This window comes from Hakea prostrata, chromosome 8 (genome assembly GCF_041222555.1).
Source record: "Hakea prostrata isolate BN-2017 chromosome 8, UWA_Hpros_2, whole genome shotgun sequence".
Taxonomy (NCBI): domain Eukaryota; kingdom Viridiplantae; phylum Streptophyta; class Magnoliopsida; order Proteales; family Proteaceae; genus Hakea; species Hakea prostrata.
The window spans coordinates 5,418,229-5,435,249 of record NC_142607.1 but is presented as its reverse complement, the minus strand read 5'-3'; the positions used below and the strand labels follow the sequence as shown (position 1 = coordinate 5,435,249).

The following is a 17,021-nucleotide window of genomic DNA, read 5'->3' as shown; positions in this document are numbered from 1 at the left end:
AGTTAATACAACATTTTCCAATTGTGTCCAAGCCTTTAAAACAAGTCGAGGTTCATTTCATTACATGCATATTCAACCTTGACAATAGTAGACTTTTCGAAATTTTATATTGTAAAAATTATATTTTCTTTAATTTGTCAAGATATCTCAGCGCTTTCATTTTTTACGAGCAATTCAAATTTGAATATTTGATTTTCAAATTTGATTCAATTTTCATATATGATGAAAAATTAGTCTTCACCACAACAATTTCCCACTTGAAGATGATTTTCAACTGTTACCTCAAAAATCAACACCGCTCAGGCAATCAAGCTGACCATTAAAAAGATTGATCAATGTCGAGCAAAAGTTCAACTTCTCCCTGTTGACCACATTTGTTAACATGTCAACAGGGTTCTTATTACCCTCAATTTTATCAAGTTTCAATAGACCATCCTCAAGAACTGACTGTACATATGAAATGATATCTTAGCTAAATATGTTTTGTCCTTGAATGAAATGATGAATTCTTTATAAGATGAATTGCACTTTGTCTATCACTCCATAATTTGCTCTTCTCTTGCTCTCTTTTCAACTCTTCCATAAAATTTTGAAGTCAAATCATCTCTTTACTTGCCTCAGTGATTGCTACATATTATGCCTCTGTGGTTGAAAGAGCAATCACCTTTTGTGGGTTTTGAAACCAACTAACTATAGTCCCATCTATAGTAAAAATATAGCCACCAACGGGGGTTGGTCCAAGTGGTAAGCCGCTTGGTCCGAGCAGCGTTCCGGTATCGAAACCTTGTGGATGCAAAAAATCCCCGCTGGGAGACTTACCCACCACAGCCAGGTGTTGCGACCCGGGTCGAACACCGGATTAGTCAAGGCAAAGCCTTGGAAACCGGGGTTGGCAACAAAAAAAAAAAACATAGCCAATGAGGCTTCTTCCACTATCTCTGTCGCCTGAATGATCTGAATCAACACAAACTTGCACACCAACGTTAGAACTTGCAAAACATAAGGAGTAATGAAAGCACCTCTAAGAAATCCCAAGATCCATTGGACAGCTCTCAAATGTTCTTTTCCTAAGTTTGTGCATAATGTCAAGTCTTGTACTTACCATCACAAACACCAAACTCCCAACTACTGAACAATATGACACATTTTTCATAAACTCTTTTTCATTCATTCGTTGAAGAACATTGATCTTTGAAAGCTTGAAGTGACTTACCAATGAAGTAGAAACCGGTTTTGTTTTGTCCATGTTGAACCTTTTTAAAACCTTTTCTACATAATTTTCTTGAAAAAGCCATACATTTTTATCCTTTCTGTCCCTTCTTATTTGCATGCCAAGAATATGTTTTCATAAAATAATAATTTATCCATTCCTATCTAGACCTCTTCTTGAATCCCTCCATCCGATGCACTTGATGGACTTTGATTTCTCAAGAAAACTGTAGTATCAACTACCGTCACCTAGAACTGAAGTGGTAACCTAGTGTGAACCTCACGCTCCTTGCACGCTCCAAGATTGTTTTGTTCATCCTTTTTGCCACCCCATTTTCTTGAGATTTTCTTGTCGTGTCCTTGGTGGTGTTTCTACTCTTTTGATTTCATTCATGGTAAAATATTCATTAAAGCCTCCATCTCTATATTTCCACCATTATCAATTTTGAGACATTTCACCTTGTTTCTTTCTTGTATCAGATTCTACAAGTGCTTTCCACTTCTTAAAAATATAAAAAACTTCATATTTTTCTCTAATTGCAAACCCATGTTTTTATAATAGCATGAACAATAAATGAAACCAAATAAGATCTTCCAACGGAGGATTTTACCTGAGCTACTCCCCATTTGTTTGAGTGAATAAGCTCTAATTTCTTTGATTTTATTTCCCTTCCTCTTTTGTGAAAACTCACCCTTGTTTGTTTCCCATATAAGCAACTTTCACAAAACTCAAAATCAAATGCCTTAAGATTAGATAGCAAGTTCCTTGGGTGCAATTTCTACATTCCCGTTTCACTCAATGTCCAAATCTGTGATGCCAAAGGGTGGTGTTCCCTTCTGCAACTACTATTGAAACAACATCATTAGTACTAATAAACATATATAAAGTACCAACCAAAATTCCCTTGCCTATTTGGTTACATGAATCAGAGATTTCAAATCTCTGGATTCATAAATAGGAGATTTATACCTGTTTGGTTGTGTGAATCTTTAGATTTTATAAATCTAAAGATTCACATTTTTACGCTAAAAACGTGAATATGTAGATTTATGGGTATGGGGTGAAATCCAGAGATTTCACCTTTACTATAAATAAAAGCATTAAATATTTGAACTATGACTCCATAAATATTTTTTTAAGATGAATTAATAGATTTCATTCAAAAGATTAAGGCTAACCAAACAGTTAATTTTATGAACCATGATTCCATAGATTTGAAATCTCTAGATTTTTGAAATCTCCAGACTTAAGTATCTAAACAGGCCCTTAGCCACAACTAAAGATCCCTTTGTAATTCTTCATTGATCCAAAAATTTACAAAGTAACCTTCTTTATCCAGGATTACTTGTGGAAATTAAATTATTTTCCAAATTAGGGACATGGCGTGTATCCTTTAATTTTAAAAATCCATCATCAGACAATTTTTATTCCCTTCCCCGCAATCTCGCACTCTTGCCCATTTCCAACAGTAACATGCCCAAAATCACCATGTACATAATCATGAAAATAATTTCTAAGTGTAGTGAAACGAAGCACCATAATCAATAAACCAAACATCATATCTAATATCTACAAATGCAGATAAACAAAAATCATTGTACCTCGTCATATGTAGTCACCATGTTTGCATCTTCCTCGTGTACTTGCTTCCCTTTATTTTTCATTCTTTTCCCCACTCCAATAGTCCTTTTTTATGTGCCCTACATTCCCGTAGTTCCAACAGTACTTTCCAGTGATTTTACCATCTCCCCCTCTTTTCAATTGATAACGCAATTCCAAATGAGGCCTCAAAACTCTTTCTTTACATTTCATCACTGAGTATACAACTAGCAACATCATTAAAGACCAACTTTCCTGTGATTGTGTTCCTAACAGTCATAACCAAGTTAATACAACTTTTAGGCAAATAACACAAAATCAATAGGGCTATAAGTTCATAATAAAAAATCACATATACAGATTACAATTGACTGAAAATCATATTAAACTCATTCAAATGATCAAGAACATATCCAAAATTAGACATGGTCATAATAAATAATTTTTTCATAAGAAAAATTTTATTAGAGGTACAAGGTTTTTCGTATAACTTAGCTAATTGTTCCATCACTCCAGCTATTGTAGTCTCTTTTGTGATGTTGAAGGTAACTTGTAACATAAGTGACAACGGCACCATAGCCAACACTTTCCTATCCGGAATATTCCATTCATTTTCCTTCATATTATCTGGCTTCTTTTTAAATAACAGGAAATAGAGACGAGTTTAGTACAAAAAATCATTCATCTGCAATTTCCACCACGTAAAGTTTTTCCCACTAAACTTTTCAATTTTTGTCATTTTGTCTTCCACCATTGCTTTCACTCAATGAAAATTTTCATTTTAGATTTACTCCTAAAACCAAAGCTCTAATGCCATTTGTTAAGAAAACGGAGCAAAAACACAAGCACATAAGACAAGAAATTTACATGATTCACCCGAAAGTTACGTCAATGGTCAAGCAGAGATTTGATGTTTCGCTATGAGAAAGAAAAAGAAGATATTATAGTTGGGCCAATTTTCTCTACCCACTCTCTACATCACTCAACCCAAATTAAGAGACTATTAATAATTACAAGAAAAATGGACCATAATAGATTTACCCAAGGAACGAAAGTTCGCTGCATATCGCCGTTCCCCGGCACCCATATGCGATTCCCAATATTGCCGAAGGTTCACCTGGATAAGATGAATCCCGCAACCGCGAGTGGTGCATGCTGGAGGGTTACGCCGAGAGAGAGAGAGGGAGGGGGTTTGAGGCTTTGAGCGCAGTGTAGTGTAGTGTTGTCAGATCAGACGAATATTCGGGAAGGGAGTGAGCATCAAGGGCGTGTTGTTGGTTTAACTGAGTGGAAGGAAGACGAAGACGGCAATTACCCCAATCGAACTCACTGATTATTTCCAGTTCCAGCTCCAGTTCGAAGAGGTCCGACAAGGGAGGATGGATTCCCTTCCCCTTCCCCCGCACCGCATGCTCGCCCCCCCCCCCCCGCAGAAGAATTTAAGAAATGAAGCCGAGGTCGAATCGTTAAGGTTAACTCGTGTTCGCCGAAGGTTCGCTGGTTTCGCTGATGATCGGAGGTTGAAGATGAACCTGAAAACCTTGCTGTTTCGCTAGAGATCGGAAGTTGAAGATGAACTGAAACCTCTTGCGTTTCACTGATGATCGGAGGTTGAAGATGAACCTGAAACCTTGGGGTGACGGTGACAAGCCGGATTTCAGAGATTTTTTTTGTTGATTTTCGCTGATTTGCCGGAAAATCGGCGATTTACCGGCGACTAGTGGAAAGTTCGTTTCGCCCCCTGGTCTCGGTTCGCCGGGGGGCGAAACAGGCGAATTTCGCCGATATTTTACCCCTGTACCCAAAAGGAATGCCCAAAAATAAATACAATAATTTCCATAATCTCCAAGATCTATTGTAACAATTTCCTTAGGTGTAATATCTATACATGGAATCCAAAATCAACATAACCTTTCAAAACGAATCTAGGTTCATTTCATCATATGCATATTCAACCTTAGCAATAGTATATTTTTTAAAATTTATTGTCAAAATTAAATTTTCTTTAATTTGTCGAGACACCTCAACGCTTTCATTTTTTACGTGCAATTCACATTTGAACCAATTTTCACATATGACAAAAAAACTAGTCTTCACCCCCAACACTCCAAAACAAACAGCAACGACTAGCCGGAACTATGTGTTAAAATGGCTAGACTTTCTTTTGAAACCCTGAATTTTTTGTTTTTTTTGGGCAAAATTGAAACCCTAAATTAATAAGGCTCCAATAATTCGCATTCTGAAGTGTGGAGTTTTGATGATCTGCATCGGGTCTTCCCGCTTTCCATGAGGACAAGATAGTAAATTGATAATGGTGTCTCTGTGCCGAGCAGAGTTCACTGATCAGGTCCACTTCTTGGTTATCCAAGCTTTGTAACTCGGATGTTTGTGCTTCTTTGGTTGAATGAATTTGAATTACCACCAAAAAAAAAAAAAGAAGAGAGGGTATTAATAATTTAGTACTCCTAAAATATTAAAATACAAGTCAAAGCCATGGAGAGATGGAGTTGAAGTTTGAACACAAATGTGTGGCTATGGTTACGAGGAATCCACGCAAATATCTGCAAAATGCCACACATCCGCAGAGCTTTCTCACACTTCCGGCCCCCTCTGTCTGTCTCGGTTTCTGTCTCAACTCTCAACTCTCAAGCTTTTCCTTTAGTAGGCAACGAGTTCATAATTTCTACTGTTTCTGGTTCTTCTTTGGCATCTTATCATAGCTTCTTCAATGGGCTATGGCTTCCATAGCTAGATTCTTCAACAAGGATACTAAATTGAGGACATATGATAACCTATATAGAACAAGCTCCTTCTCAAATCTCGGGCAAATTCGACCCCATAGAGGTACGTGTCTTTCTGCTGAAGAACAATACTATTCTATTGTGTTTTGTGCTATCCATTCTTGACTGATCACTTTTGATTTCTACCTGACAATGTGTTTGTGGGCGATGCTTTGTTTTGGATATGACTAGTTCCTTGTTTTGACTCTCATTTTGTTCAGGTTTGACCGAATTAGATAAGATGTATTACTCTCAAACCTCTACATTACGCATTTAGGAAGGAGTCCGGATCACCTCCCCGGCCATTGAAGGAGTAGTTCTTCACAAATTTGGTGGGGTCTTGTGGGTGCCACTGTGGGTCTCACTTCTGATTTTTTTTATTATCATTCGGATGTTGGTCTGACACTAAATTTCTAGTGAAGAAGTGTATCAATACGTGATCCCCGACAGGATCCCAACTCTATAAGAAGGGGATCCACCTCAAAGCACTGGCAAAGTAGATCTGAGGTAGAGTTGACCAACCTCGAGGACGAGGTTCATGGACCAAACCTCAGGAGTCCTAGATGAAAATTACCCTTAATTTAATTTCACTGATCCTGAAAACACTGAACACAATTCAAATTTTAAACATGTCTCAAAACTATAAAACAATTGCAATTTAGAAGAGCGAAAAAATTTAGAGAATTTGAAAGTAATAATGAACACAAGAAGCAGGCAATTACCTCCACCAGTATAAATAAGGAATGGAACTTGATAGGTTTCACAATGACAATTGACAACTCCTTCGTCCCAACTGACAAGAAGTAATGCTAAATTGCTCCATTGCAACTCTTGTTCCTATTACCATCTTAAGACCAAATTTACAGATCCCTGTCAATGCTATAAACGCATTCAACTTTAACTTTAGCATCCATTTCAACCAAGAAAAATGGATTTAAACAAATCAAGAAAAATTAAAGCTGAGAGAAAGATAAAAAACTGCTTACCTCAGGTTCCACAGCTTTTGTCTCCTGATGAGCACATTTATGTGTGAAATCTTAGGGCATAAAGCATTTATGTTGTTTTTGTAGATTTCAGGACTTTTCAATATTTAAGCAAATATTTGGAGTTTTGGGTATGAATCATGCAATTTTACATGTCAAGAGGTCCATTCAAATTCTCAAATGCAAAAATGGGCCTGATCTAGAGCATGATGGGCTAGAGATGTGATTATGGGCCAACTCCAAAATATTTAAGAGATAGAGAAGGCAAATTTGATCTACGACTAAGATTATAAATTATCAATCAAATCTTCAGAGATATTATTGAGAGAGTCCAAATGGAGAAAAGAGTCATTGCATACCTCAATATCTTATTTCCTATTTGTGATTTGATTAAAGAAAGAAAAAGAGGAAAAAGAATTATATTCAGGTAAAGAAGAAGGAGAAATTCCATTTTTGAATGTATCTGTTCAATTTCGATCAAGCCCTTCATCGAACGGTCATCCAGTGTCCGATCGAGCTGATTTTTGGAGGAAAGCTTCATGACTTCTTGATCCTCAAATCCAACGGTGGAATTGTGCATTTGATCTCTCTAAGTCAATCTAATTAGTATGTCAAAATCCTAATTGGTTGAGTTAGATAGGAACCCTGAATTTGATTCAAATTCTACCAAGATTCATATCCATCTAAACTCTATAAAAGGAGAGCATACTCTATCAAGGAAAAACGTTTTTTTAGAGCTTAGTACAAGCACTCTTTCTTCTCTCTTCAGTTTATTTAGGCTTTCTCTAGTTTTCTTTGCTTGCATTTGTGAGATTTAAATTTCTAAATAGAATGTTTAGGTTTAATCTTTCTATGTAATGCAATTCAAGTTCAAGTTTTAAGTTTTAAGATTCGTTTTTCTCTGGGTCTAGCAATTGCAGATCTAGATCATTCTATATCTAGATATGGTTGTTAGGGTTGGTTGATATTCGAATTGTTTGTTCAATTCGCAAGTAAGTAACCTTCTTCAATAATCTTCTCTTCACCCTCCATTCCCGCTTCTATCTACCCCTCCATATTCTTAATTTAGGATTTACTTTCAGCATTTATTTATTGTTCTCCCTTCCCCTGGATCCTTGATCAGAGATGCCTACAGTCGTGCCTCTCTTTGGTTAAGGTTTCCCTTGCATTTTATTGCTTTAATTATTTATTTTCTACAATTTCTTTTTCTTTAATATCCATTCCCCCGATCGGTGGACTATAAGCTACAGCAAAGGGTCCACGGTCAAAGTCAGTATAATTATACTCCCCTTCCCTAGATCCAGAGCTGACACTTGGATCACTTTCTTTTTATTTTTATTTATTTATTATTCGCATTTTATATCAGTTAATCCGCCATATTTTTTCTTGATAGAAAAATAACGAGATGGCTCCATGTGCTCTGATTCATTATTTTCCTTCTGATCCATGAGCAATACCAAAGTGTTTCAAAGAAGGGAAGGGTTACCTTGACGTAGGTCTGCCTCCGGCCTAGATTAACCTTAAGTTAAATGGAGTCTCTATCGCTCTGCTCAAAGAGTCAAATATGAAACTTCATACACCTTAAAGTTCATAGCACGAAAAGATATTTTTTTGAGGTACCTATACTCATTATGCCTAACATTGAATGGGCTGAGTATTCACCTTACTGCCTTTATTAATTATACGTTGATTATGTTTGCTTTAATTTTCGTTTCAATTCGATCGCATTAGATGTATGAATTATGACCGTTCGTTTAGTTTAATTAAGTAATTAACAAATTTTAATCATTGCACTCTCGCATTATTATTAAGAAGTTAATTCTAAAGTGGCATATCTCCTTGAGATCGACCCGTTAGCTACACGATACCGTGCGCTTTGCGGTTACTTTTAATTTCATAAACATCTCCTCACCCGCAAATGTAACATCTACAGTTAAGTATAGCCTTGCAGCTTGACAATTATCCTCTAGCATTAATTTGAAGTCTTCCATTGAAGCAGTTCACTATTTGGACTTTGGAACACAATGATAAATTATTCTGAAAGTCAAAAAGTAAGCAGGCACAAAAGCCAAACATAGAGCGGCATAACTATCTAACTGCTGCAAGATGTGAAAAAAGTACACCAAGATATGAGACCACTTAAAGCAGTCAATTGTTGGGGTTGGCAACCAGATGATTCTGACCTCCAAGCCCAGGTATAAAATGATTAACATCTAGTTGAATTCTATGAAGTAGTGTGTTAGAGCACCTCTACCCACTTAACAGGCACACCTCATCTTCCTGCACTTTCAATACAACATTACATCACAAGTTCTTAAAGTGTGTTCATAGAACTACCTTCATCTTCTGACAAATCAGACGTCCGAAGAGTAAGGTTATCACTCAACAGCTGCATAATCAAGGTGTTATCTTTGTATGAATCCTCACTCATGGTGTTCAATTTTGACAATAACTGCCAAATGACAAGCGCGAAGAATTCATGTGAAATCCCTCAAAACCTTAATCCGAAAATTCATATTGTAGTCCAAATATCCGGAGTGCGGGTAGAAAACAATTTTGGGTCATCTATGTTGAAATCACTAGTTTGGTTTTCGAACCAATAGAAGTAGATGGAGATGATGCTAAGGTGGAAGTTCTGTCAGAATTTGGAGAAATATCTAATTCGGACATTGACGGACTTGGTAGATTATCAATAGTATAGTGATGACATGTGTACGTGTACAAGGTCTTGAAAATCAGATAAGACCCTTTTATAACATAGAATAAGACCTAAGATTGAGCTAAAGCATTTAGGGCCTCAATTCACTTCTGGAACAAAAGTACCAAGGGTGGGTTGCATGCTCTAGTCGCACCAGGCGATCCACCCAACTTCGGGGGAAAAATGGTATTTTAAAAAAGTGATTTTTGAAGCCCTATTTAATGATTTTTTTGTTTCAAAAAGTGTCATTATATTCTAAAGCCGTTAGAAAACATCAGAAGTCTTCAAGAAAACCTTCTTCCAAGGTGAAGGAATGTGTGAAAAGTATCTATCAAGGTTTCTGAACGTTGTTTCGCTTTCTAAAAGATTAATATTCATCTTCTACGTTCTAATTCTCTTCTTTTGATTAATTCCTCCTACTGCCAATACTTAAAAGAAAATTTCTACTTGTTGTTATGACCTAATTTTTCTATTTTCTTTACTCTAGAGTGAATTCACTCTAGCTCATCCTTGAATCTTGCGGTTAAATTTCGGAGAAGGCTTAATATAAGATTCATTAGGTTTATTCTATAGAAAAATTAGAATACCTTGTTTCTAATAGACATATGATAAGCCTTTTTAAGTAGAAAATAGGGAAATTTGGTCTAATGAAAGATTTTTCTTAAATTTGTTAAGAAGTTAATGAATATATAATTTTATCCTAAAGAACAATTATACTATGTAATTTTACATAATTATATGAGAAGTCTTTGTAGTATGGTGGAGAAATATAACAGTTTTATCCAGTAAAAAGATTTTTCACAAAACGATTAGTAGAATTTATCTCCTTTACTTTCTCAAGAGGAATTTTGGTCATTAAAACAATGAATTAACTGTGTTAATTAAGCACTTATTAAATGACTGTGCTCTGGCACGCAGCCCATAATTACTTTTAGGCTGCGTTTGTTTGTAAAGGCGGGGTGGGAAAAAAGGGGTGGGAATAAAAAACATGTGGGTCCCATATGTAATGGGGTGAGAGAGAAGGAAAGGAAATAAAAAGATTTTGTAGAAAAATGATAGGGTGGGTTCTATTTTTTACTTTTTCTAACTTTTCCACAAAGTCCCACCAAATAATATGTGGGATTTTAAAATGGCATGGGGTAGGAAAGTTGGGCTGTCACATCAGCAGATTTCCTTAACTTGTCTCCCACTTTCCCACCCCAAACAACCAAAAAATCTACCATTTTGGGGTTTAAAGGAAAAGTAAGAAATCTACACTTTTTTCAATAATTTTCCCACCCCATCTTTATTCCAGCAAACAAACACGGACTTAATTTTATTTTCTAAACGAAACCATTAGACGTTCGAGACCAACAGCGCGACGGCTGAGGTCAGGGAGATAAAAGGAGTGAATGGATTCACTCCTACCAAAGAACGAGAGGATGGATTCACGCGAGAGAGAAGAGGAAGCGGCGGCAGCTGAAACGACCACGACGGCGAAGCATCACGGTTACTTGAGCAGCCTCGTTGTGCGGGCAGCGGAGAGTGACGGCGGCGGTGGAGGAGGTAGCGACTACGAATCTGGAGAAGTTCGCAGAGACCCGCCACCTTACGCTCGTTCTGATCGATACCCGGATTCAGGTTTCACTCTTTTCAAGTCAATTGCTTCTGAACCCTAGAAACAAGTCTGATTATTTCTTATGCATTTGCATTAACTTGAAACTAGCAGATGTTACTTCTACTTCCAAACCCTAGCAAAACCCTTGTCTAGACCTATCGCGTTTTCACTTTCTTAACTGTTCCTGCATGTTGATGGCACTCATTCTTTGGGCCAGCAAACGCCTTTGATAGGCAAGGGAAAATGATTTTGGTTTAAGACAAACGAATTGAGAAATCGCTAATGCAGAGTTTCACCTCTTGATATTGTGGATGCTAATTCATATTTGTTGGAACATACTTTTCGACATGCGAAATACGTGACATCTGTTACGAGGATTGACTGTTTTGAAACTTGTATTTACAAGTATATTCCAATTGAGAAAATAATAGCGTGGTTGACTCTCCAGAAAGGAGTGTGCGAGTGTGCGATGGTTTGGCCAATTTCCGATCATGGCTGTCGATTTCTGGAATCTTGGCCGTGAGCTTTCACGTTATCTACGTAAATTACTATCACCACCAAAACAAATTAAAAAAAATTCAACGAGTTTTAATGTATTCAAGAATTTGTCTACTGATTGCTTTGAAACATATCATTGGTATATTTTATTCTTTGTAGTCATTCAGTGTGCCTTTTTATTTTTTTATTTTTAAACAGTGATGATGGCTTTAGCATGAACTTCTTATGGTCCTCCATTTATATTGTCAGTGTCAATTTGCGCAGATGGGTATAATTTCTGGATACTTGTTTTGTGGCACTCGAGATATTTATTCAGAGTTCTAACACCTGTGGTCTTTCTAAATTACAGTGTCACTTATGTTTGCATACATGTTGAGTATCTTTTCATGGATTAAGTTTACCTTTGGACCTACGGATGCAAACATATTGCTTGCCTACTGTCTTATTAAATCTTTTAATGCATAGGCATTCAATGAATTGGTGGAAGCCAAAATAATAGTTTGGCACAAAATGAAGTAGCTGGGGTGAAGTTTCACAAGGTAAATTAAAATTATAGATCAGTGTTTGCAAAACATAATCTGCTGATTTCGTCCAATCTGCATAAAACCAATTCCAACTGGATCTGCAATGTACAAGATCGACAGGCAAATTCTAGAGTTTTTGAGGCCAATTTTGAACAGGTCCAATCCAGTCTGGACCAGAATTGGCCGGCCTGGTCTGGATCCTTACATTGGTTTTTTTAATCCCGTTATATAGGGATTCTAGAACATGGTTGTATCAAGCTAAACTCTAATTTTTTTTAAGTAAACTTTATTTATTGGGGGTAACATATGGGGGTAGAGTTGTAAAGTGAATGCGATTTTGGACTGAAATTTGGATCAGTTCTTCCAAACACTTCCTTTTTGTCATCAGTAATCAAATAGAACTTTCAAAAGCATGTACTGGAGGCATTGTGGTAGCAGACGCCCAAAAGCAACTGTCAGCTTTATGGCCTGGCTTGATTAAATGTCTTTTTTGCCTTTAGTAAGGACAAAATAATTCCGAGTATATGTCTTACACGACTTCTCACCAATCTTATCTGCTGGCTGTCACATATTTGTTTTGCTGGTAATCGTAATTGGAAATAGCTTCTTTAGAGAATGCTTTTACTTTATGGCCTTATGTTTGTATTTTGGAAGATCTAGTGGTGAATATAAGTTACGCTTTGTGAAATTACAAGTTTTTCTATGCCATATGCCGCATGTTGAGTATGTGGGTCTGCTACCTCTTGCCCTGGAGGATTTCAAATTGAGAATGAACTTTGTTGTTGTGTTTACAGCTTTCAAAGTAGCTTGGTCCAAGAACTTGGATACTGGGGAAAGAATGATGGTTTGAGTACAGGGCTGGAATCAAGTTTTGGGGAAATTTTTGGTTGTGGATAATGGATATACTGTTGGGAGGCCTAGCCTTGGGTATGAATTTTCAGTTTCGGTGGTGATTAATAGTAACTACAGCTACATGCCGGTAAATTTTGGTGTTTAAAAGCCGTAGACATTATTCTTTGTTTAAAATGACCGAGGAATTGACTTTGGCATGGCAAACTTCAGTTACTAGTATCCAGTTCAGGCTTGAAAGGCATTGCTTTGAGATTTAGAGCTTTCCATCTGACCTTATTTTGTGCGAGTATATGGGAAACCTTCATCTTCTACTAAATGGTTACACGGAAGGGGACCTTGGACTTTGGCTATAACTTCTTGTATTTTAACTGCCAATAGTATTGATACTTGAAAGTATTGACTGTTTTCAAGTATTCCGCTACACCTGAAGTTATAGGAACATCATAGAGAGTACATCCAATTTATTATATGAAAGCTGGGGTTTGTATTGCTAGATTGGGCTGTCATTGGCATCGGATTTTGAGAATTGGATTTTTGAATCCTTCAATTGCTTCTAAAGTTAGGTTAATCCCTGTCTAGATTGCAAAGATGCTTGCAAATTGTCTCGTGAGGCTCAATGATTTGGTTGACATCTATAGGATTTGTTATTTGGATGGTTACTTGGAGCTTAACAAGGGGTGCTACTTCCTTGGAGTTATTTCAGTGGATATATGATTTTGCAGAATATTATTCACCATTTACCGCATGGTTTTGCAAGTTTTCCTGCTATATGGGTTATGAGTCATCACCAATTCTGTAACTACTGATGACCCAAAAAAATTCTGAGACTACTGATGTTTTGGATTGACTTGGAGGTTGCTGAATGATTTGTGGAGCCGAGGTTGGAAGGCTTTTCTGGTTGCAGTTTCTCTTTCTGTAGCTTGATTTTTTGTTTTCTTCCTGGTTCGAAGGCATATCTAGAGATTGGTGGTGCTGAGTGGTTATGTCTGGGATGTGGATACCTACAAGAGCCCTCACAACTTATCTCATGGATCTTGATGTGCTATAACATTTGAATGGAGATTTCTTTGGAATTGTTATTGGCACTAACTTTGCCTTCCCAGTTGTCTAAGCAAGCTTCTTCTCATGAGATATAGATGTGGTTTCTGAAAGAATTTGCTTTCAGTGGGTTATTGAATCGGGTGGCTATTTTTGGTTGCTATTTGTAATTTGGCAATTGCTTCTCATATGGGCTCTCTTGTTGGTTCCCTGGTTGACAGGCACTTTACATTTTTTTAACTGATGAGCTTTCCTAAACTATTGCTGGGGTCATTTTATCGGGCATAGCTTCTCAATGAATTGTTTATCTGTACCTATTTTTCCTTAATAATCTCCGATTGGCAGTGTTGGATGCATGGTGGTCGTCAACTTGAAAACAAGAGGTGTGATTAAGTATTGGTTGCTTCAGATTTGTGATTTTGGCTTTATGTTTGCTCAGATAATAGGCCCTAAAATTACTTAAATCATGATCTGGAGGATCAATAGAGGATACAGATCATTCACATATTTTCTTGAGATTGTTTTATGGTTGAAGATTTGTGGCCTTCCATTACGTGATGTGTACTGGTTGCAACTATCTTCATTACTTGTAACATCAGTTATTTGCTTCCGGAGTGAACGACTGGCAGGTATCTTGTTAGAATGTTACAATTTTCTGCAACAATATCTTGTCTTGTTCTACTCATACCCCATTTGGATGAAGAGGTTATTGATGCAGGTGGCTATCATTGCAAAATTACTTGGTTGATGGCATTTTGTGGGTCAAAAACCTTGGGCTTGCGTTATTGCTCCTCTATAATTTTGTTTAGCTCAGAATTGCTTACCTTTGGACTTCACTGGTCTTCTTTTCAGGGTATGGGGTGCGCGCAGGTTCTGGTTCTCCTTTGCGCCATAGAAAATATGATCGTCACTATGGTTCTGAGTCTTCTGACTTTGATCTGCCTGCTTGGTCTCCTCAAGGTCGTGGATTCAGAGGTGGAAGGGGACGTGGCAGATTTCGTGATTCTTCACCTTCTTATGGCCGAGGTAGAAGGGGTGGCAGGTCCTATACAAGGAGTTTTGATGAACGTGGATTTCGTCATCCGCACTCCAGAGGTGAAGGCATGAACAGAAATAACCCGAATGTGTCTCCAAGAGAAGGAGATTGGATTTGCACAGATCCCAGGTAGGTCCAATTTGCAATGATTTTTTCAAAACATTCCTTATAAGCTTACTTAATGATGGGGTGCCCTTATCCACTTACTGTATTCTCTAGTGATTATTATCAATTATCATCATCCCTTTATTGTTGTAAGAGGATGTTTGATTTTCTTTACGGGAATCACTCAAGGGTCAAGTGCTTGACACCACTCTTGTTGATCCCAAAAACCCTCAGATTTATATGGTTTTTTTGGGTAAAGTAAAAATAAGAAATCGATCCCCAGGATGGTAATGGTTGCGACTATGGGTGGATGCTTTTTATGGTTTCTTTTTTCCCTTCAATCCTACTAATGTTCAGAAATGCTCCCCGTATGTCATGTCCAAGCCTCACCTTTGTAAACCCGAGTTTTGCTTAATCATGTATTTTATTTTTATTTCAGTTGTGGGAACCTGAACTTTGCGAGGAGGGATTACTGCAACAACTGCAACAAACTTCGTTTTGTACCTGTAGGTAGTCCTAGAAGGCATTCTCCTGGCCCAGTTCCACATGCTTCTGCACCACGCTACCCTGGTCCAGCAAGGAGTCGCTCACCTGCTAGGGGAATGAACGGGTATAGGTCCCCACCTCGTGATTGGGGAAGAGATCGTGCTAGGGCTTTTGTTGATGATCCACCACACCTCAGGCGAGGAAGGTTTCCAGATCATCCAATGCGAAGGGGGAGACCAGATTATCGGGAAGAGGCGGACTACAGGGCAAGGGACAAGTTTGGTGGGCCTCTGCGTCCTGAATGGGGTCCTAGAGGCCGTGGAAGGGACTTGTTTAACGGAAGGAGAGGAGGATATGAAGGAAGGAATGATCGACGTCCACTCTCTCCGCTGCCACCGCCACCACTACCGCTAAGGAATGATCGACGTCCACTCTCTCCGCCGCCACCGCCACCACTACCGCTAAGGAATGATCGACGTCCACTCTCTCCGCTGCCACTGCCACCACTACCGCTAAGGAATGATCGACGTCCACTCTCTTCGCCACCACCACCACCACCACCGCTACCGCTAAGGAATGATCGACGTCCCCTCTCTCCACCCCCACCATCTCATCGTGGCCGGTGGGGTCCCGATTTGCGACAGAGAAGCCGATCACCAGTTAGGATTGGACACCCATCCAGGGATCTTAGGAGGGAAGCATTTGTGGACAGAGGACAGGATGATCAACGGCGCATGGTTAGAGACAGAATGGGCGACCAACTGTACTAACTTGGTTCAACCTGTTGTGTATACCAACTTGTTCCTTAAATGTCTTCTTTTTCTTCCAAGAAGATGGATTATATTGTTCTTTGTAGTAGTCTGGGTCTTCGTTAGTGTCTTATCTAGGTCCCTTTTTGATGAGATGTGTCCAGTAGGTACTAAATTTCAGGTTTTCCTTCATTTTGCTCAGATATTCATTCTATCTGGATACTTGCTTGGTTTCAGATATGGGAGCTTTATACTATAAAAACATGAGAACTTTCATATTTTGTGGTCTTGGAGTGTTCTTGTTACTCTTTGAAGGATTAGATCCGAAGGATATTGTTTGACAGGTACTTTAATGAAGTTTCGGGTTGTAAACCGCATTAGATCCCTGAATCTCGTTTTACTCCATGACAAATTGTGTTACTATGAGGCAGTTGTTGCCAACCTTTCATCGGTGATCGTCCTGCATCTCATTGTGAAGGATTTGGCCTTTGAATTCTTCAGTCTTAAGGACATTTTGTGTTATTCGTTAATGTAGAGGGTTGACGTAAGAGAGACAAGCCTCCTTTGTTTCGCCCCCACTTCATTGATGGAGTGTGAGATTCAGGAGGTGGGAGCTAGGAAGATGGAGGCGGTGGTCGAGCAGGGGGGAGGGACTGGCGAGTTGTAGAAAGAAGATGAGTGGCCCATCTAAAGATTAGGTATTGGATACTAGGAGGTAAATTAGTCATGATACTAACTCTAAGGTCATTATTGTCATTTTACTTTCAAAATTTGAATAGAATCAATAAACCCTTGGTGCGTTTGTTTGCAAAAGTGGGCTGAAAAAAAACATATGGGTCCCATGTGTAGTGGGATGAGAGAAAAAA

The 17,021-nt window shown here is 38.2% G+C and overlaps 1 protein-coding gene across 2 annotated transcripts; it reads left to right on the top strand.

The window, feature by feature from the left end:
• The first annotated feature begins 10,595 nt into the window (after positions 1-10,595).
• LOC149006456 (uncharacterized) lies at positions 10,596-16,590 on the top strand. 2 transcript variants are annotated; one of them, XM_089166145.1, is made up of 3 exons: positions 10,596-10,890; positions 14,632-14,944; positions 15,360-16,590. In XM_089166145.1, exons 1-3 carry the CDS (start codon positions 10,662-10,664, stop codon positions 16,174-16,176), a joined length of 1,359 nt encoding a protein of 452 aa, XP_089022271.1. In that variant the 5' UTR covers positions 10,596-10,661; the 3' UTR covers positions 16,177-16,590. The 2 variants fall into 2 exon arrangements, with proteins under 2 accessions (XP_089022271.1, XP_089022272.1); XM_089166146.1 differs by lacking the exon at positions 10,596-10,890 and adding an exon at positions 10,935-14,408 and having other exon boundaries at positions 15,360-16,589.
• Positions 16,591-17,021: the final 431 nt, after the last annotated feature.